A 21,382-nucleotide genomic window follows, 5' to 3' on the forward strand; every position below is an offset into this window, starting at 1 on the left:
CATTTATACATTCATCGTCACACACTTCAGTAGCAGACTTATGAGCCATTTCTCCCAGATTTTTATTTTTTCTACAAATCAGTTGAGTGATCATTAATACCAAATGAATATTTTCCAATTTCTTCTAACAGCTTACTGGTCTATGCTAGTCCTTCTGCAGGTATATATCCTATTATTTGTTGGTACCTGCTGCTTTTCTGCTTCTGCACTATTCCCTACAGTCATCAAATACCAGACTTTCCAAACTGTTACTTGTATCTCTTAACCATACAGCTTAATCTTACTATAAGCATTGCTGCTTAGCTGTCGCAACCACTTGTGTTCTATGGGGCTAAGATAACAGGCATTTGCTTTCTAAAACATATGCAAAATTGCAAACCCAATAGCTACTGCTATGGTGATTATATAGGTAAGATTGTCCCCTCTATGAAGAAAATAACGTGAGGACTGTTCCCACAGAAGACTGTTGAACATCATCCTGCTTTTATAATGGTCATAGGACTTCTCTGAATTAATTCTACTTTGAAATAGAGCATATCCATTTGGAAAAAAAATCCATCTCAATTTTCAAATTGCCAGGGAAAAGAATATTTCCTACAAACTTGGAAAGTTTTTCCAGTAGCTACTTTTCTTTGCAGGATTTTTTCCTACAGGGTTTCCTTTTATCTAAGAAGTGAGTTATACTATGATGATACTTTGGTTTTGTTTTTAGAGAGATATTCGCTGAGTGCCATAGTACCATTCTCGGAAGGGGTTGATTGTAATGGATGGTTGTCATTTTATTAAAGATAGCAGGTTAAATTCAATGTTGATAAGGTAATACATATCACAGAATCACAGAATGTTTGAGGTTGGAAGGGACTTCTCACTGTCCATTCGTCTAGCCCACACTTCCTGAACTTGCCTGTCAGGATATTATGGGAAAAAGTGTCAAAGGCCTTACTGAAGTCAAGGTACACAACATCCACTGCTCTCCCCTCATCTACCCAGCCAGTCATTCCATCTTAGAAAGCTATCAGATTGGTTAAGCATGATTTCCCCTTGGTTAATCCATGCTGACTACTCCTAATCATCTTCTTATCCTTTATATGCTTAGAGATAGGATCCAGGATGAGCTGCTCCATCCCCTTTCCAGGGATGGAGGTGAGGCTGACTGGCCTGGGTTGTTGTTCTTGCCCCTTTTGAAGACTGGAGTGACACTGTCTTTCTTCCAGTTCTCAGGCACCTCTCCAGTTCTCCATGACCTTTGAAAGATGATGGAGAGTGGCCTAGTAATGACGTTTGCCAACTCCTTCAGCAGTCGTGAGTGCATCCCATCAGGGCCCATTGACTTGTGGATGTGCAGTTTGTGTCACTAGAGCCCCCACCCCATTCAGCAATAGGCCCCCATTCTCCCTAGTCTCCCTTTTGTTGCTGATATATTTAAATAAGCCATTCTCACTCTCCTTGACACCTCTTGGTAGATTAAATTCCAAATGGGCCTTGGCCTTCCTAGTCGCATCCCTGTATACTCGGGCAATGTCTCTATATTCCTCCAAAGTGGCCTGCACTTCCACCTTCTGTGCACTTCCTTCTTCTGTTTGAGTTTTGCTAGGAGCTTCTTGTTCATCCATGCAGGTCTTCTGCCCCCTTTTCTCAACTGCTCATTAGGATGCACCATTCTTGAACTTGGAGGAAGTGATCCTTGAATATTAACCAGTTCTCTTGGACCCCTTTTCCTTCTAGGGCCCTATCCCATGAGATTCTTCCAAGTAGGTCTCTGAAGAGGCCAAAGTTTTCTCTCCTGAAGTCCAGTGTTGTGATCATACTTTTTGCTGTACTCCCTCCTGTCAGGATCCTGAACTCCACCATCTCATGGTAACTGCAGCCAAGGCTGCCCCCAACCTTCATATCTCCAACCATCTCTTCCTTGTTTGTTAGTGCAGATTCCAGCAGTACACATCTTCTCATTGACTCCTCCATCACCTGTGTCAGAAAGTTATCATTAGTGTTCTCCAGGAATGTTCTGGATTGCTTGTGTCTTGCTGAGTTCTTCCAGCAGATGTCAAGGAGGTTAAAGTTCCCCATAAGAAACAGGCCTCTGATTGTAAGGCTACTTCCAGCTGTCCATAGAAGGCCTCATCGACTTTCTCTTCCTGATCAGGTGGCCTGTAGCAAACACCCACAACAGTGTCACCTGTGTTACTCTAACCCTTAATCTTTACCCATAAGCCCTTGATCTGCGTATTGTTCACCCCTAGAGAAGATATTTTGAATTTCTAACAATTTGCAAATTTCTAAATTAACTGTAGTCACTGAGAGAAGAGACTTGGGCATCATTTTGGACAGCTCAGTGAAATCTGTTTAGTGTGCTGCAAAAAGGAAAATGCTAGGATGTTTAAAAGATACAATTTTTAAAATTGTGAAATAATATCATCATTGCAATACTATTATAATATAATTAAATGCAGTACTAATCCGTATTATTTTCTTACATAGGCTTTGTTAGGTTCTGGCAACTTCATCTCAGGACTTGATTCATCAAGAAAAGACAGAATTACAAAAGAGGGTGGGAAATAATTTGAAAATGGAAAGCCTTTTAGGAAGAGACCATATCAGTGTTGTTTCATGTTGGAGGAGATTAAGTAGGACCAGCCTTAAGAATAAGAAAAGCTAAACAGGGTTCCCCTGTTTACCTTTTCAAAAATATTGGAGGTCAGCTGAAATGGACTGCAAGTCTTGAAATGAAAATTATGTCTGACAAAAACTGATGTGATGAAAATGAATTAACCTAGGTATCTGTAATTGTCCAATAGTGAGTTTTTAGTAAGAGAGAAAGTGTAGTAACATTAAGGCAATTCACTGTGACATTTTCCATATCATTCTTATCTAGTCTGCCTTTTTTAATAATTACTTACAAAAATAAAAGCACAATTTTTACAGTGACTTATCATGCCTCAGTTTATGTAGTCGAGATGATGTTCCTGGCATGGATACATACAATCTGCTAAAAGTTTTTGATGTTACCAGATTCTTCATCCTTACTTTGCTTTTAGGTCATCTGCAAAACAAATTCATTGCTGAAACAAGGCTGCATTTCTGCTCTGGAGGGAGGGAGAGGATAGGGAAGTAGAGATCAGTTAAATTTGATACCTCTAAAAATACTGCTCACTAAAAACTCTCTCATTTCATTAGCCATACCTACCTTTTGGCAATATGACTATGTCATCATATCACACTTTATATCAGTAAAAATGAATGAGGAGAAAATTCCAGTTTTCTACCAGGTTCCTGAAAGTCATAGTGCAGAACTTCACGGAGAGGACAAATGAGATGCTTCAGTGACTAAAGGTTCCTCAACTGCGGGAAAGGTGGTTATAGCTGTCCTAGTAGTTATAGGGGATGTCTTATTGCTCACCAGAGAATTCCTCTCTTTCAAATCTACTGCTGACTAATAGGTGCTTGATAACTTTGAAGCTCTGTCCTTCAGTAGTTGTGAGCTAGCAGAACTTTCTTTTGCATCAAGGATGTAAGCAGCTTCACTGCTTCTCCAGATTTTCTGCTTTGAAGAGAGAAAAGAAAGGTCACTGGCACTCTCTAAGCCTCCATTTACATCCCTGGTGAATAATTCTAGTCTTTGACTGCTGCAGGTAACGTTCTCAGCAATAGCAGCGTGAAATCAATATGATTTTTCACAGCTTTCATTAGAGTTCATATCTCTGTTCTCCTTAAAAGGCCATGAAGAGCAGCCAAGAACTTCCTACAGATTCAGGAAGACAGCTTTCCATCAGTCTGTGTTCAGGGAACAGCTGCATTATTAAATTCACTATTAAAGTAAGGAAGACTTGAGCCCTAATGATGCATTTAAGGGGCCTTTAAAAACAACCTAAGTTAGATTGTTGAGTTATAATGCTATTATTACTTAAAAAACTGACCTCATAGAGCATTCCAAAGTTAGAAGGAAACTCCAGCTATTTCTGCTTTTTAGTAACATGAAATGCTCATTGCTAAAAAAGAGTTTTTAAGCATCACTTTTCTCAAATTAAATATCAGATTGCATAAATAAGAAATATTCCACTTCTGTGTAAGCATTTACTTACAGAAAAAATATGTTTTAAATGTTTGTAGTTTAAAAATACGAATCTTGGAATAGATATGATGAAAATATATTACAAAATTTTAATGTGAAAAAGGAGGTGGCACTTGGTAATATGAAATTTATAATGTAGGTGTGTGTTTTCATACAGATAGCCTCAAACTGAATGCAAAAACCTATTGCTAACTCTTGCCTCACTGTGACACATAAAAAATAATATTGCCAAGGGTCTAAAACATGCTCTACTTCAGCTGTCATGCAGAAAATTTCAGCAAAATGAGGGAAAGAGAGTATTACACCACGTCCACCACCTATCTGAAGATCTCAGTTGGAAGTGGTTTGCATGTCCATTCTGTCTTAGGATAGCGTAGGCTTCAACAACATGTCCTACCCAGTTTACACCATATGCCAGTCTTAATCTGTTGTTTGTTTATTGTAGAGGTGTCACAGACTGGAGGCATTTTGGGTGTTGGTGCCTCAGCTGCAGTTCTGAGGCACCTTGATCTGGAGGTGAACTTAATGTTTGCAAGGTACAGGACTTTATCTGACTCCTAACCCTTTCCCCTTTTATATTTGATTGCTTAAAAACTTTTTCTTTCTTTTCCCTTTTTTTTCCTTTCTTTTTCTCCCCTTACAGTATAACCAAACTTACTGTGCTCCTTTATACTGCTAGGAGCTGAGAAAACAAATATTCTGTTTGCCTATTAATAATTGCTAACTCAATCTACTAAGGTGTTTTTTCTTGTTCTAAAGACCAAAACTACAAAAATGTATAATTCTTTCTTAAGCTTATGTATAAACATACAGATGAACAGTTGTAAAAATCCTTAGTGTTCATGCATACAAAAGCTGTTCTCATTTGCAGCTTAGACCTATGCAAAAATACATGCATACTGCTGGAAATTTGGGCTTAGCTGCTGAATGGGGTTATCCCAGCTCTAATTTTTCCTGTAGTTTTTGGTAGATGAAGTCTAAATAACTTAGATTAAACTAAAAGCAAATTAATATCAAATGAGATAATGCTTAGAATATATAAACATAATGTTCACAGGAGTAGCATGCTAATAACATTACTGTGAGAATACAAAACCCATTACTTTTATTTAGCAATTGCTGTTTCAAAAATTTACTAGATTGCTTGTTTTGCATGTCAGCTTTGTTAATTGTGTCAAAGATCATGCCACTTAAAAAAAAAAAAAGAAAAACACACATAATTTTTTCCATGTCCTTTTCATCTTCTTTAAATCCACCCACATACTTGATCCAGAAAAATAATGTACGCATACAGAAAGAAACCCACAATGTCTAAGCTGTTACACTGTAAGGAAATAAATTCTATAGTAAATTTTTTTTGGTTTAATGTATTAAAAAATATGGATAGGTCTTGGTTGCTGGAGACACTTTACTGCATGCTCTAAGCATCCACCGGAACTTAGGGCTATTGAGGGTACTCAGCAATTCACAGCATCAGGTCCTTATTAAGCAAAGCTGAATAGAACAATTAGCTTGTTCTATTACATTTTTAAATTACAATACACATGACAGTAGCCCATAGGGGACCTAATAAAAGATAGTCTCGCGGTTTGCTTTGAAGCAATTACTGTACATGCCTTTTTGCCTGCAGGAATCACCTTGTCACATCCCTCACTTGCATCAATCCACCACTTCCCCTTCCCCCTTCTATTTTTGTAATCCTGCCCTTTAACAAAAATAGAGTTTAGAGGATGACATAAAAATTAGAGTTGCAGATGTACTGAAATATATGCAATCTTTCTGCTACTTGTAGAAGGATTACAGACAGCTGGTTAGTTAAGAGTACTGCGAGCAAAATAGACTTACTTATCAAGTGAAATATGACAACTTTTTTTAGCTTTATGGAAGTAGAAGGCTAATACAGCTAACCTGAGCTGGTCATATTCCATCACTGATCTACACAGAGATTATTTCATAGATAGGGAGTGTTTTATTTCAGAATTGATATAACCTTTATTATAGCAAACAAGACAGCTTTCTATACACTTCCTGTCAATTTACTTCACTTTAACATCTGCTGCTGGAGTCAGTTATGACAGATTCTGTAGTGGTTTTGAAGCAAAGAACTCATCACTTAGTCTTTGGAAGCCTTACTCATCACTAGGACAATTTACTAAATTCACTTTTTTCTTGCTACTAAATATAAGATTTGAACTCTAGAGAGAAAAGCTACTCTACTGACCTATTACAATGCATATCAGAGCAGAATTTATGAAAAATATGTGGGAATTGCTGAAGATGATTAAAAATTCTTGTACAAATATTTATCCAGTATTGTTATCTCTTCAGTTGTAGAGCACTGCATGGCTCCATTTGAATTACATGTACAAGAGGAAAATAAGACAAGTGTTATTTGCATAAATTATCAAAGGGAATCATTAGAAGAAGGCATGTAAAAATGCAATGCTAGATTCTAATTGATCAGTACCCTCCCTGTGATAGAGTCATGGTCTCCCAGGGGCATTTCCTGGAGAAGGGTTGGAAATGAAAGTGAGAAACATCGATTGCAGGTCAATATCCCATGCAAATTTCTCTGCTGGACAGACACTTTTCAAACCAGGAAATAAGTCAGAAATTAAAAGAGGATGGAACAGAGAGTAAGCTCTTTTCTGTATAGCCTTTTCTTATTCATCTCTACAGTTTCTGGTTGGATAAAGTTACTACTTAGCTACATGGGATGTGCTCATTGCAAAACAGGAAGAAAGTGGCTGAATTAAAATATTGCCCTCCTTCCTCTCAACCTGGAGGCATTGTTCCTAGGAAATTGTAGGTTCCAGGATTATACTTCCTTCCTCCTGCATTAGCTCCAAGGCCACTTTGCAGAAGTTATGAGGACTGCATCAGGACTAACTCCTGACTACATCAGGAGATGTACGTCACAGTATTGACAAGTCTGTCTTTTTTTTTTCATTCTTCCATATGGACCAAAAAAGTCATTTTGGGAATCCTTTTATGCTCTCTGAATTCTCTTCCTGGCTCTTGGGGAAGCAACAATTTGATATTATCTGTAAATTTTATGTGTCTTATAAAATCCACGTCCATCTTCTGTCTGCAGGTTTCTGCAGAAAAAACAGGAATCATATTTTTCAAAGGACCATTATAGTACTGAAAATAACACCGATCCTATACCAATCTGATTCTAAAAGAGAAGGATTTCTAAATTATGGAATGATACCCTCCTAGAATATACACAGTTTGTTTAAAGTTTGGATCTTAATTAACTGACTTCTTTGAAAAAAAGAAAACAACAACACAAAAAAAAGCTTAAAAGTAGTTTTATTATCATTTTGTATTTAAAAGATTCTTTTAACCATAGGAAACAGATATACTGTGCTTGTACTGCAAATAGTGGTGACATCTTAATTGTTGAAAAGGTGTATGGAACAAAAGGTAACATTCAAAAAAATAACATATTTATCTGATTCAATTAAGGCTACTTTGCTGTTGACTTTAATGTAGCCTATTCTTTCTTTTTCCTCCGACAGGGTCTCTCAAACACAGTTTATGTGCAATACAGCATGAATTTACCTGCAATCTTGCATGTAAAGCTGTCTTCAGAAAATCGTGCAATATAAACCCCCAAAATATATACAATACATTATTACATTCATGTTCATTTGTTTTAGTGCAAACCTAATTTTATCCACAATGTGAGACTATTCAAGATATAAATATCAATACAAGAAATATTTTTATGGGGACTTAATGAATGTATCTCTGATTCAAAATTTTATTTTACTTATATCTATAAAATGAGAAAAACATTGTAAAGAAGAAAACTAAGTATATATGGTATTGAGAAAAAAAAAAAGTTTGGCCTAGTAACATTTCTTTTCGATATTTAACTTGCAGTTCACCTACTTTACTGATGCAAACTTAAAGCTTCATAAACTGTAACAGTAGTTATTTTACCTAGTGGATTCAAATACCAAATGTCAGATATGACTTGAATAATCATTTCCCCAAAGGAACTTTGCAGCTTGACCTTTTGATTTTATTACAATGGGCTGCCTTCCCATGAGCCTTTTTAAAGGAGCAAAATACCATCTGTTGGTACATTATGTATTTATGTATTTCCTATGTAAATGTCTTAGAACAAAGTTTCAGTATTTTATTAAGATAATTTGAAATACTCCCTTAAGACCTATAAAGAAAGGCAGTACTGATTAATGTATTTTTGCTTAATATAGTGTCAATATCACATATATCCTACATAACTGCATATAACTTAATGCCAAATAACCACAACTTTGGACCTTGATTTTATAGTAGTATACAGTTTCTATTTGTCTGGTATAGATGATGATGCTAATGATTATATGGTCTATAAGACCAGTCCTGTATTACTCTTAAATCTTATTGATGTGAGTGCCTCTCTCTTGAAGTACTTGATTGACTGCAATGATTATTCTCTACTTAAAAAGTCTGTGATCATTTCTAACTAGTGCCAACCACTTTGAGATTTTTTGTTGTTTGTAAGATGGTGATGGGAGAAGTTAAGCGATCTTTACAAGTTTATGATGAAAATGCATGGCTTTGTTTAGCATGTGTGTATGAAGGGAAATGTACCTCTCTCTACTCTTGTGGAATCTAAAACATGAAAAACAAAGGGCCAGGCAAGTGCTAAGCTGTAGGAGATAAGCAGCAAACTGTTTCTTTGGTTGGTGTTGAGTTCTCTGCTTACTCTTAGGTAGTGAAATGTAAGAAACAACTTTGCGCTAAAATGCTGCAGTGGTAAGCACAATCAAAAACCATGCCAGAAATATATGGATTAGACCAAAATAATCGGCTTGCAGGTGAGGCAATGCAAAGCTATGAGGATCAAAAAAGTGCTGATACCAAGGCAATAACAAGATGGGGTATGTCCCTAAACTTGATGTAATCTTCTGCAGTGTGATGAAAGTCACTTTGAACTCTTGCCTTCATTGAGACATCATCAAATAAGATTTGCATTTATACAGCATTTTCCATGTTCCAAGCCCTGTCTGAATTCTTGTAACCCTGTGCAGAGGAAAGTTTGGAAAATTGACTCACATGTTCTTATCTCTGCTGCCAAGAAAGGCAGCTAATTTTTCCAGGAACATGTGATGGACCCATGGCTGAACCAGAATCATTCAGACTCCACCCTCATGGCTTATTCTTGATATATCATCATGTCCTTGACATGACCAGAGCCTGGGATCCAGGCAACTGAATGAAAAGCTCTACAAACAGTTTTAAATAGCAAACCACAAAAATATGAAGAGGTAGAGAAACATAAAGTTACCAAAAACTAGGGATACTCCAGGTGGGAGCACACAAGCAGAGGAACCTGTCAGAATGGGAGAGAAAAAGGCAAAAAGGAGAAGTAAAAGGATGACAGTAACAAATAAAATGAACCTTATAGGGACTGGAGGTTTGTGAGTCTTGCAGGTAACTTCCATACCTGACATTAGGATGGTTGTCAGCAGAGAAATAGACCATAGTTCTTGCAAAATATATTCCAGAAACCAGACTGCATAGCTGTCAGACAAACAAAATTGCACCCAAGTTCTTCCTTAGCTTACATTTCATTAAAAAATACATTACTGAATAAACTGTATGGAAAGAAAATTCTTTGGAGAATTACACTTTCTGGGATTGATTTTCATCTTCAAACATGAGGACTTTCTCCCCTAGTCTTGCAACATCCTGCCAGATAAATTATTTTCTCTATCACCTCTCTTTTTTCTTTTTTTCCCAGCGTCTGTAGGTGATTATTTAGAGTTACTCATTATTTTTCTACTTTATCTCATTTAAAAGATTAAATGACTCAACACTCTTTGTATGTACATAGAACATCTCCCTGTATTTCTTTTGCTCTGTGTATCATCCTTTCTTTTCGCAGAAACTTTCAGTGTCTCCTTACTGTTTTTTTCATTTCACATTAACCTAGATAATATCTGTCTCTGGTGAAGTTTGTTCTGTGTAGCACCCTGGGATTCTGTTGCTTGTTTTAGAAAATTATCTGTCTTTCGTGTAAATACTAACACTTAGTGTTTCCACATTCCTGATTCTCTGTGAATCCTTTTCTTTATTATCCTCCTGTTAGGAGCAGTGCCCACAATATAGGAATGTAGGTATGTTTTTCCTCCTGGGCATCTACTATTCTTCTTACTTTGGAGATCTTGGAGTGACACAGGTGTGAGAATCTTGGAGTGATACAACTGTGTGAGTTGTAATACCAAATAAATCTCCCCCCTTCTCCATGAGGAGAGTGTCTGTTGAAGGAAAATCAAGCCACTGTAAATGAAATTATCAAGTGGTACACGCTTAGCCAAATTGTCTCAGGACAGACTCATGTATGCACCTATGGACCTTTCTCTGTACTACCTAAAATATATATTCACTTCAATCTGGGATTCTTGTAAGCAGTAAAAATTTATATACTTTCATTTGACCATCTCAGAAGGAGTCTGGAATAATTATAGAGTAATGGTTAAAACTGACCTTAGAGAAAAAAAGACATAAAAATCCCAGTAATGACTTATCTTGATTTCTAGTCCCTTTGTGACTTTTACATGGTTTAAGCCAGTGTGAACAGGATTCTGCAAGTTTTCAGGATATTACAGTTTAGGGGGCTTCAGTCCAGAAGTTTCAAAATTTTCTGTGAACCACTCCTGACTTACCCAGCCAATTTATTCAACCCACAGCATCCTTAGCAATGCGGGAAGCTACAGAAATTTCAATAAGCCATAAGAAGGATAGTATCCCTTAACCTGTGCTCTATGAGGGAGTGTTTACATTTACTAGAACTGTTAGTTTTATTTGTGGAGGTGTTTTACTGGTCTGGATTCAGTCTTCTGCAGAGATTGCTATTACTGAGTGGAGAAAATTTTCCTGAGCAGTTAATGAAAAAGATTGATTTTCTTTAGTCAGCTATAAATTTATATACTGTTATGGGGAATGAGCAGGTCATATGGTACAAAAATTTTCTAGAGCATGAATTTGTGTCATGCTCTATTATAACAGTAACCCACTGTCTGTACAGACACTCCGTAGAAGTAGTGAATGAGCAATGTGACTCCTGCCTTTGAACCTGGGTAATATGTGATCCCATATTTTAGCATCTCTCAAACACCATGCTAAATGCAGATCCAGGGTCTGCCACATGTAGCAGGACCCGCCTGTCTGGAACTGGCAAGCAGCTCTGTCCCAGAGCTTCTGGCTACTCTTTTACCCACTTTGCTTTCCTGCCACATTTGTGCACAGAAAAACCAAAGTACCTCAAAAGCAGTAAGAACAAAGGACATTGGATAGGAAGTACTTATATATGCATTATTTTATTCTTAAACAGGCATAGAATAGTAAGTATTAGGAAAACCGCGAGCAATCTTGGATATGTTTTGCCTTGTTACTTTTCTCTCCTTGGAGTCTGACTTTGGTTCAAGTTACTAATGCGGGAGACCTTGGCCTGGTCGTAGGGACACTCTTGGTTCTTGCAATGGAATTATCTCTCACTTTTAAAATGATCTGTGTCACTGTACACTTGCAAGGGAAATTTGCAGACTACTCTGACCCTTTTCTCCTGACCTCACATAGGAAAAGACATACAAGAACATCTGCTGTCAACTCTGGTTTTGAACTATCAGAGAGTCACGTAATAAGAATATTTAATTTCCCTTCCATTTTGTTGCAGGAACGCAGGGGAGACTATAAGCATATATGCATTAAAACTATGGAAATGGCTTAACTACTTTTGAATTAGCTAGCTCTAGCAGCACTGAACTCAGTGGGGCCTAATTTATCCTTTTCTTTGGCTCGTGGTGGTCTCACCTCTGCTAGTACTTCCAGTAGTGCAGCTCAGGACTCTGTAGTCTGCAACATAGACATCCCACAGACTTTTTAGTTATTTAGTCCTTGTTACAAGTTCTGCAATCCACATTAAAGTTTACAGACATTGATGTGTCTCAGGCTATGCCAACACCACAACACACCTAAAGGGCTAAATTATTTTGGGGGTTTGATGCAGTAATTCACAAAAAAGAAGTTGGTCGGTTTCTAGGTTAGGAAGAGCTGGGTCATCTGCAAACTAACTTTGAAGTAGGTACATATATTATTTTTTTCTCCAACATGTTCCCAGTAACAAACAAGACAGTTGCTTGGTTTGAAGACTATTCTGGGCATTTAAAACCTTTTCCACCTTGCCATAAAATTTCCAAGAATGGAATTTGTTTGTGAGCTAGGAGGCATTCCAGATTAATGCATTCGGAGGATGCAGGCTCTTTTTTGGCTGTTAAAGATTAGTTATATCAGATTATAACTATAGCTAGTAAACCTAGCATAACCATTAAATTGTTTTGTTAACTATTATAATTCTTATTCATATTTCAGAGTTATTTCTCATAGACTAGGTTAAAGTCTCCTCAAATGTGTGTTGTTATGTGCTATTTTTGGAGAAGTATTTAGCTAAGGAATTTTTTCACCAAATCAATACCTTACCCAAAATACCTATCATCTTCTGTATTCTGTGAATTCACATAGAAAGTGTATTCTTTTTAAAAGAGGAAACAATCATCAATAAGCGACTAGTGTAATTGGTAGGAACTGGTTGGTTGGTAACTGGTTAATAGGTAGGAAAAACAGCAGAAAATTCACCATACTGCTCAGTGTAAATACTTGTTTCTGGTTTATCTCCTCAGGTTGTCACTGGAAAGTCAGTATTAACTGCAGCAGTTAGGCCTCTGATTAAAACACACCATTAGCTGTTAACAACTTGCAACATTACAACATCATTAGGAGAAAAGCACGGTTGAATACAAAAAAATTTCATTGATGTGTTCCTCAAATGCTAGGCACATTACAACAGTTTCAGAAGTGCTCTGTTAACACCAGAGCTGTGCAGAGCTGCTTCTGGAGGTATCAAAGCATCAGTAACAAGCTGGTATGTCCCAAGACAAAATATAATGCAGATACTAATTTAGGTCTGAAACTGCAGATTAGCCAAGTATATCATAAATTGACCTACATGGGGTAATAGCCTAGCTATGGTGCTTCTAATTCTGGAGTTAGATTATTTATCTATAGCATAATAAAAATCTCTCTTCCTTTTTCAAAATGACATCAGCACTTAAACTGCTAAATCCTGTTGATGTTGAGTGAGAATCAGGTCACATTTTTACTGAGCACCAATAGGATTTGTGTTTTCATGAAAAATCTAAAAAAGGAACAGGAATATATGAATAATAATGACATGTAGCTGCACTACTGAGGGTGTTTGTGAAATTGTTTTGGTCCATGCTTTATTAGACTGTTTGATTTACTAAGCTTTCAGGTTTATAGAACATAAATATACTGTAGCTTATATTATGTACTGTCATTCAGTAACACTAATAATTCCTTGATATATTCTCTTCTATCTTAGAAGTTACTGAGCTCTCTGAACTCTGATTGTCTTCATAATATTCTTGCTTCATCTTTAATTATGATACATAATTCTATGTATCTTGAGTTCTTGAGTCTTACTGATAATCTGGAGTCAATACACCGTCTTTGAGGCGACTCTTTTTTTCCTAAACTAGCAAAGATCTGGATCACTGAAGTCTCATTTTTTAAATACCTATTAAATTATCCTATATTTTGTCCTTTAGGTTGGAGGATATAGAGATGTGACAAACAAAATGGCATCTACTCCTTAGTCAGATAGTCCACTGTTAGTATCAGTTGCAAATCAAGATGAAAAGATGTTTTCATGATGATGTCAGGGAAAAAAAAAAAAAAAAAAAAAAAAAAGGCATCTAGTCAGTGACATCCAAAATCTGAATGGCATATGCTGAGCACTTGCAAATTCCACAGACTCCTGTAGGAGTGGCAGATTCCCAGCAAACTTTAAGTATTTCACAAGGTTTCATCACCTATGGGTTATCTTTTTCTTTAGACTTAAGTCTAAGACTTCTTAAAAAAGAAGAGCTAGAATTATGTGGAGATTTTTGTCTGGTGGAGAAAGCAGGTGCAGAGGAGTGTTTTACCATTTTAAAATGTCTTGATAAATGTGACATAAGTCTTAATTCAAATAGTGAGGAAAAAATAATTTTAGGTTAATTTTGTTTCTGTGTTTTTTTTTCCAAAATTAAATGCTTCAGTGTCTATATTCTTCTGAAAGCCTTGAAAACTTTTCTGCTGAACTCCAGTGCTAACAATAGGAACCACTGTACAAACCTAGTGCAAGCACATACTCAGTAAAGACAGATTTTAGCTTCTAGTTTCCAAGAGGTTAATATAAACAATCAAAAGTCTCTGGGATTAGACAGATGGACTTTCTTAAGTTTATTTTAAAAAGATTAGAAAGACTGACTCATAAGAGTTGAGATATGTATTTGAAAGAAGGCAACTGCACAGGAGAAAGGAATAACCATTTCTCCTCACCCATAGCAGATGAGGTGAGAGGTTACGGACTTAATTTACAAGAGAAATTTGACTCTTAAGACAAACATCACAGTAGTAGGATAGTAAAGCACCGGAATAGGTGGAGGTGGTGGAACCCGTTGTCTTCCAGCTTTATTTGTCATGGCTGTAGTAAAAGGCTGCTGTCAGACTGTAGTAGGATGAGAAAGTGCTGCCTAAAAACTCCACTTGAAGTAGCAATATTTTTATCATCCTAAAGGGTAGAAAGGCATGGGAGATATCACCAATTTCAGAGGTTGTGTAAAGTGTCTTTGTTGCTATCCCAGACATTACATGCTAGATGAGTCTACTTCACTATTTTCTTGTTCCATGATAGATGGGTTTCTCAGAGTAATAGATAGCTTCTGAAAATAGAGTTTCTTGCCAAGATTGCATTAACACTGCTGAAGTGTGTTAAGGCAGGGAGACATCTAATTTCAGTAGAGGAAGAAGAGGGGGAAATTCTTGTCATAATTTCTCTAGCATGATTGTCTCAAAAATGCAAAGCTTTCATTTATTCTCCTGCTGTGCTGTGTCATTCTGTGTGTTTTCCCCCTCTCTTTATTGTTCTCTTCACATATCTACCTTGGATTGCACTCTAAACTTAAGTTTTTCCTTCATATTTACCAACATTTGTACTATATGCAATGGAATCTTAGGGGTATTTTTGAGTTATATCTGGCACACTGAACCAACTTCCTTTAAAATTTATTAGTAAAAGACTGGGAAAACTAAGGAATAAACCAGCAACCAGATTTGTTGTCTTATGTCTTGCTGTATGACCCTTTCTCAGAACACAGTAGTATTTATGTAATATCTGAGCTCACATCTCAGGCATTCACTAGTTAAATGGCTTGGAGGCCAATTTGTCTGAATTTTCAAGAAAAAGTGTCAGCTGGTTTTCCAGTATGATGACTTTGTCTTCTACTTGCTATTTTGAAGGCTGAGGAAAGACCCAAGCTGTCTCCTTCTTCAGTTCAATGATAGGAAGTGACTATCAGGCACCTCTATTTAAGTGAAGTTTTTTAAGAAGTGGCTATATAGTCTTCTTCTGCTTTTACTGAGCCAGCTCTCTTCTTTTTCCCTTATGTCTGCAGTGGTACTGTACTTAATTCAGTTTGCCTGAAAGACTCCTCTACCATTCTTCATGATCCGTACTCCCTAAGCTCTTTTCTCTATCTCTGTCTATCCTTATAACTCTTCTAATTAAAGTTACCAAAACTTCTGCTTCTGATAAATTTGGTAAATTGTAACTGCATACCCCCATCTCTTCCAGTTATGCTACAGCGGGTGTTGTTTTGAGTGATGATAAGCAGCCTCATAAGCCTGCCAAGCAATTCTATATGCCTGTATGTGGAGACAGTGTGCTAAGGCAACAGAGGTTAGGCTGTCTTAATGCTGTCTGTACTGCATCTCCCCGTTGTGTGGAGCTCACAATCACTGCTGACATTGGGTGTGACCTGCACTCTAGGGGTACAGTTTAAATCTGTTTAAATTGGAAGTATCTGAACTCACAACCTGAAGATTTTGCGTATCTGTGATTCTAGGTTCATATCTGGTTTGCCCTGAGCCAGATACTCAGCCATGTTCAATGGATAATAAAATTACCATACTTACGAACAGATCCATTCCGAGATGCTTAACCCAAACTTAGTTTTTCCTTTCTGTGAACTGGGAATGTACTACCAACATGGTAAACCTGCTACAGAACTGGAACAGGTTGGCTCTGAAAACTAAACTTCAGGTTGAGAAGGCAAACTACATACTTTGGTGTCAGGATGTGTATAAACAGTATGTTTATACAGATAGATAACCCGAAAGTGATAACCCAGAAGCGGATAAATCTCGCAATACACTCTAAGGGGAGAATGGGTCGTTAACATTCATTAATGTAACAATCCAGAAGCCATAAACTGAGGTGTGATATATTTGAGAAAGGTGTCTGAATTGATTTGTTTTATTTGTTTGTTTATTTGCTCTTAAAAAAAAAAGAAAGGAAGATCAGTTTTGGGGGGTCACAGGTACTTTGTCACTGGGAGGAGGGAAGCTGCAGCAATAGAATTTAAGTGTATTGTATACTGCTAATATATGTACCTTTCCGTATAGTGAGCTTCAGATGAGAAGCCATTGAGGATAGTTTTAAATATGTATCAATGGTCTCATCCCTTCAAAAGTCTTGCAGTGTGCCCCATATAGGCTGAATTTTGAGAATGCTTAGAAACACTGGATGACTGCAATTTCTAGTTTATTAAACATTGCCTCAAAAGGAGAGCATATTTCAGAGTGCTGTGAGAGCGCCTATTTTCCAAGTGTATTTAAGATGTTGGCTTTAATCCATAAAACTTCCAGTTATCGGGACTATGTCCTCTGCCTCTCACTTCTACACAATTAAGAACATAAACAGTCAGCACTAAATCCATCTTCATTTGAAAAGGAGGATTCTGTCATCAGGGAGTTTCCTATAAGTGGGCCCAGACTCTCCTACTTCCCTGTCTCCTGGCCAGCTGCTTCGCTTATCACCATGTGAGTTCAATAATCTTCCTGGAAAGCTGAAGACCCTCTCCACCCTCTTTTTGTGCTATTTGAGAGAAAATACCAATGTAGGACCATTGCATGAGCTCTTTTGTGGATTTATTATTATAACTGGTGAATAGTATTATGTAAAATTTCTTGAAGTGCCTAGAGCTAGGGATAGATGCTTAAGCTGTAACTTGAGATAAATAACTACATTCAATAAATAATTGAAACAGGAGGTATCAGAGAGTAAAGAAAGCTAGCTCCTGGGTGCAAAACACAAGTCCTGTGTCTTAAAACAGCAGAATCTTTAATAAAGGAGATTAAAAAAAAAAAAAACTCAAAGAATTTCTCCTCTGCAAAATACTGAGAGAAATGGTGCTTGGTGCACCAAAGCTTCATGTATGACACAGAACTAATTATTAGGAAGCATTTTATTTACCTCTAATTTCTATTCAATAGCCATTGCACTTGTCATTGCAGGTATGGTTACAAAAGTATGGCTACCTTCCGCCAACTGACCCCCGAATGTCGGTGTTGCGCTCTGCAGAAACCATGCAATCAGCTATAGCTGCCATGCAGCAGTTCTACGGCATTAATATGACAGGAAAAGTGGACAGGAACACAATTGAGTAAGTAACTGGCGCTGTACTGCTCTCAAATTTTCTGTTTCAGGAAGAATAAAATACAACTGCAAAAACTTTAAAAGCACGTGAAGCATGGTGATGGGATATCCGAATAATGTTGCAGCTTTGGATGAGGAGTTAAAGTGTTTCTCTCTCTCTCTCTCCCCTCCCCCCAACCTTTATTTACTTATTTATTTATTTATTTTCTTGTGCTCAGTTTCATCATAGCTGGTAGTCACGTTTGTGCTGCTTGCTTTTGTACTGGTGATTCTAAAGAAAGTGTTTTAGGGTTAACTGAAGATGGGGCCACAAGGTTAACAATGCAGAAGTGGCCAAATTTTTTCAAACTTGGCAGGAAAGTAAATTAACAAAATGTATCACAATGGAAAGAGTTTTCTCTTACTGGAAAATCTTTAGTGCAAATTCTGTTATCCTCATTGCAAAAGATTTTAACATGCTCTGCTGGCCCATTCATTTAATGGTTTCCAGTAATAAAAGCACAGGTGTGATCATTTTAACATGCAGTAAAATAAAATGAGTTTTACATGCTCTTTGCAAGCCTGAAGTCATGTAAGGTAGGCAGCATCTGATTTTACTGACAGGCCAAACATAGATAAAGTCAAACTTTGTGCAATAGAGTAAGATACGTCCAAATACCTACATACTGTGGCACTAGAAATATGCCAGGAGGATGAAAAAAGAAAGATTACTAGCACACAATTAAAAAAGCTTATCTGGTACTAAGATTTGAAGTGCTCATTGGACTTTTTTCAGTTAAAATGCAATAAATGCAATAAATCTTGTGATTTTAGAAAGCAGTTACCTTGCTTGAACGGTAAATGATAACAAAATAACACTGTGGTTACAATTCTGATATTTATAATGTTGAAATTTATTTCCACTACTTCTTTAATATTAGCAGACAGAAAATGTTTTTGGGGAAGGAATTCCTCTTTCGTGTCCGACTTTTCAGCCCTACTCCGATGTGTCATCTTTTCTATTCTTTCCTGGTAAAGTAGCTGATATGAATGATTTTTCAATTATTTATGGTTTAGAGAAGAGACTACCTAGAGTGCTGGCAGGGTTGGAAAAATCATTTAATTCCACTGGCACATGCATTATTGCATTGAAAAGCAGTAGGGCTTTAGGGCAGCCCTAAGGGGAGGTGAGTTGGTCACATCCCTCCATTTAGGAATTTAAAGGACCTTAGAACACGCAGTGCAATAGCAGTAGACTCAGAAAATGCCTTGTGAGAGAGTCATGCTCTAAAGCATGTTTATGATCCAGGCTGCAGGCTGCAGAGTAGAGACTAGGCTCTTCACAGAGCTTCGGTGATTGAGCCTTCGGGGGAGGCTGCTACTACACCAGTACTAGGAGCCTTTTAAAAACACATTAATGGAAGCTTGGGAAGAGGCACTCTGTTTCACTACAGGGAAAATAATCTGTTCACAGTTAACAGTACAGAGAGGACAGAAAGTGGCAACCAAAGGAAAAGGGAGGCTGCCTCTGACTTCAGTGCATCAGGTGGCAAATTGAAAAAAAATAAATAAAAAAGGAAAAAGCTTTAACTGCAAAGGGAAGTATTTTATATTGGCTAAATTGAGCATGCTGGCCAGCATGCCAGCAAGGTTGTTTTCATTTCTTCTTTTGTGTAAAAGACAGAGGAATCCACCTACACAGCAGTCCGAAGCCTTCATTTTGCATTCTCATATAGACCAAGTCTTCCAAATCTTTTGATACATGATTTTCTGCTGCACGGAAAGCCACATTAAAGCACAAGCATTTTTTGGTATATGTAACTCATGCTGGATGAATTCCACATTTGCTTACACGTTTGGACTTGTATTGACTTCAGTGAAGTTGCAAGCAGAACTGACTCCTTAAAGATTTGTCATATTTGCATTGATGATGAGAAAATAGAAACTCATTAGATTAATATATGGCCTCAAGTTACCATCAGTTTAGACCACTGAGTATCCCTGGCAGATGCAGCTGTATAATAAAGGATAGATTTTTTTAATTGTTCAATTATGGCAGTATTTTGTAAACATTTAAAGTAATTTTCTCTTTTAATTTCTGAGAAGAGTATATATACTCTTCTGACTAGAAATACGTAGCAACTTACCATTTGTTTCTCTGATTAATAAATGTTATAATCAAATACAGTGCTTGGATTACAAAATGAAGACTGCAGCAAGAACCTCATAGAAACATATTGTTTCTCTCATCTTGTTACATGGGGATTTACCTGCCTCTCTAGCATGTTTTGAGATGAGATTGTTGTGTACCTCTTCATCTTCAGAAGGACAAATAATTAAAAGAAGTTATTGTAGCAACTTAATAGGAACCTACTCGGGGAATAATTGCAGAGAAATAATGTCCTGTAGCATCATTATCACAGGTCTCCTGGGGGGATTTTATTGTTGTGAGAAACAGATAATCCCCTAAAGAGTATTTTGACTAGTATGCATAAATATGCATAAATATGAACGGTATTCATCTTCCCCCTATTCCTCATCATTTACTTATTTTTCTATTTTGTTTATTTATTTAATTATTTCCCAGGTGGCTTGAAAAGCCTGATGCATGTGTATTGCTAGGGATAAGGAAGAGTGAGTGGTCGAAGGAGGCATCATTAGATGACGTGAAGATATAAGAGATGTTAGAAATGTCATTACAATGGGAAACCAAATGAAAATGCAGCCTAACATTTGCATTGGATGCCACTGTATTTTATATGATTAATTTCTATATTGCCAAACTCAGTCAATGGCTCATTAAAACAAGAGGCTTTCAAAAATAGACCCACTCTTGCCTTCCTATTCTTTTGCATTTGTAAACAAACATACTAAATAGAAAAGTGTAGTTGTCTTTTCTTAAATTACTATATAATTATGCCAAAAATATCTGCATTTCAAAAATATGTGTTATAATGAAAGTGCATTACAAAGTTCTTGGTTTATAAGTGGAATCGTAGTGTATAAGGGTGCTGAGTAAATCTATGCAGTAATATCAGATCATTCACTTTATGTTATCCTTTTAAAATAAATGGCAAATGTGCCATTTAATGATCAGGTGGGTTTCTCTACAAATTTACTTCAGTGTTCATAATTACAATGCAATCATATATCCTTTCTGTACGATCTTCACTGCTTACATGTTAATTATCAGTCACAGCATAAGAGTGAGCAGTAAATTTTAATCTATTAAAAAAAATCACTCAGCGGTTTGTTTTAGTGATAAATGTTGTTTTCATACAAAAGCTATCCAAGTGGTCTTGTTTCTTCAGCTCCCGTTCCATGAGAAGCCTTGCAGAGAAATCATTCTCAACAAGAGGGTTGAAATATGCTATCTTACATCATTCTTTGACTATTTCCTAGTAATTAGAGGAGTGACAATAAAGTCCTAGAGGTGAGAGTACAGAGGGACAGTAAAGAAGTTCAGAAAGCACTTCTCCCTCTCCTCGCAAGAACTTTTACCATGAGACCACTGAAATCAATGAAAACCCTGGAGACCTTTGTGATAAAAGGTGGAAAATGGGCGAAAGCAGGGAGCACTACCTTGAAGTAGTTTAATAAATGTCTATAGTTTTTCCAGGCATTAATTCATGTTAGATCTTTGGCACTCTCTTTTTTTTTTTTTTTTTTTTTTTTTTTCCTCCTTTATTTTATTAGGTGAACATGCCTCTTCTTAAAACAACCCTTGCAAACATCTCTAACAAAAACAAAAGGTT

The 21,382-nt window shown here is 36.8% G+C and overlaps 1 protein-coding gene across 1 annotated transcript in view; it reads left to right on the forward strand.

Annotated features, from left to right (window-relative positions):
* The window catches only part of MMP16 (matrix metallopeptidase 16), a 179,935-nt gene that overhangs the window by 68,947 nt on the left and 89,606 nt on the right, over positions 1-21,382 (forward strand). The window contains exon 2 of the mRNA XM_062568368.1: positions 17,507-17,655. Coding sequence (XP_062424352.1) covers positions 17,507-17,655 — 149 coding nt within the window. The remainder of the gene's footprint in view (positions 1-17,506; positions 17,656-21,382) is intronic.

This window comes from Rhea pennata, chromosome 2 (genome assembly GCF_028389875.1).
Source record: "Rhea pennata isolate bPtePen1 chromosome 2, bPtePen1.pri, whole genome shotgun sequence".
NCBI lineage: Eukaryota > Metazoa > Chordata > Aves > Rheiformes > Rheidae > Rhea > Rhea pennata.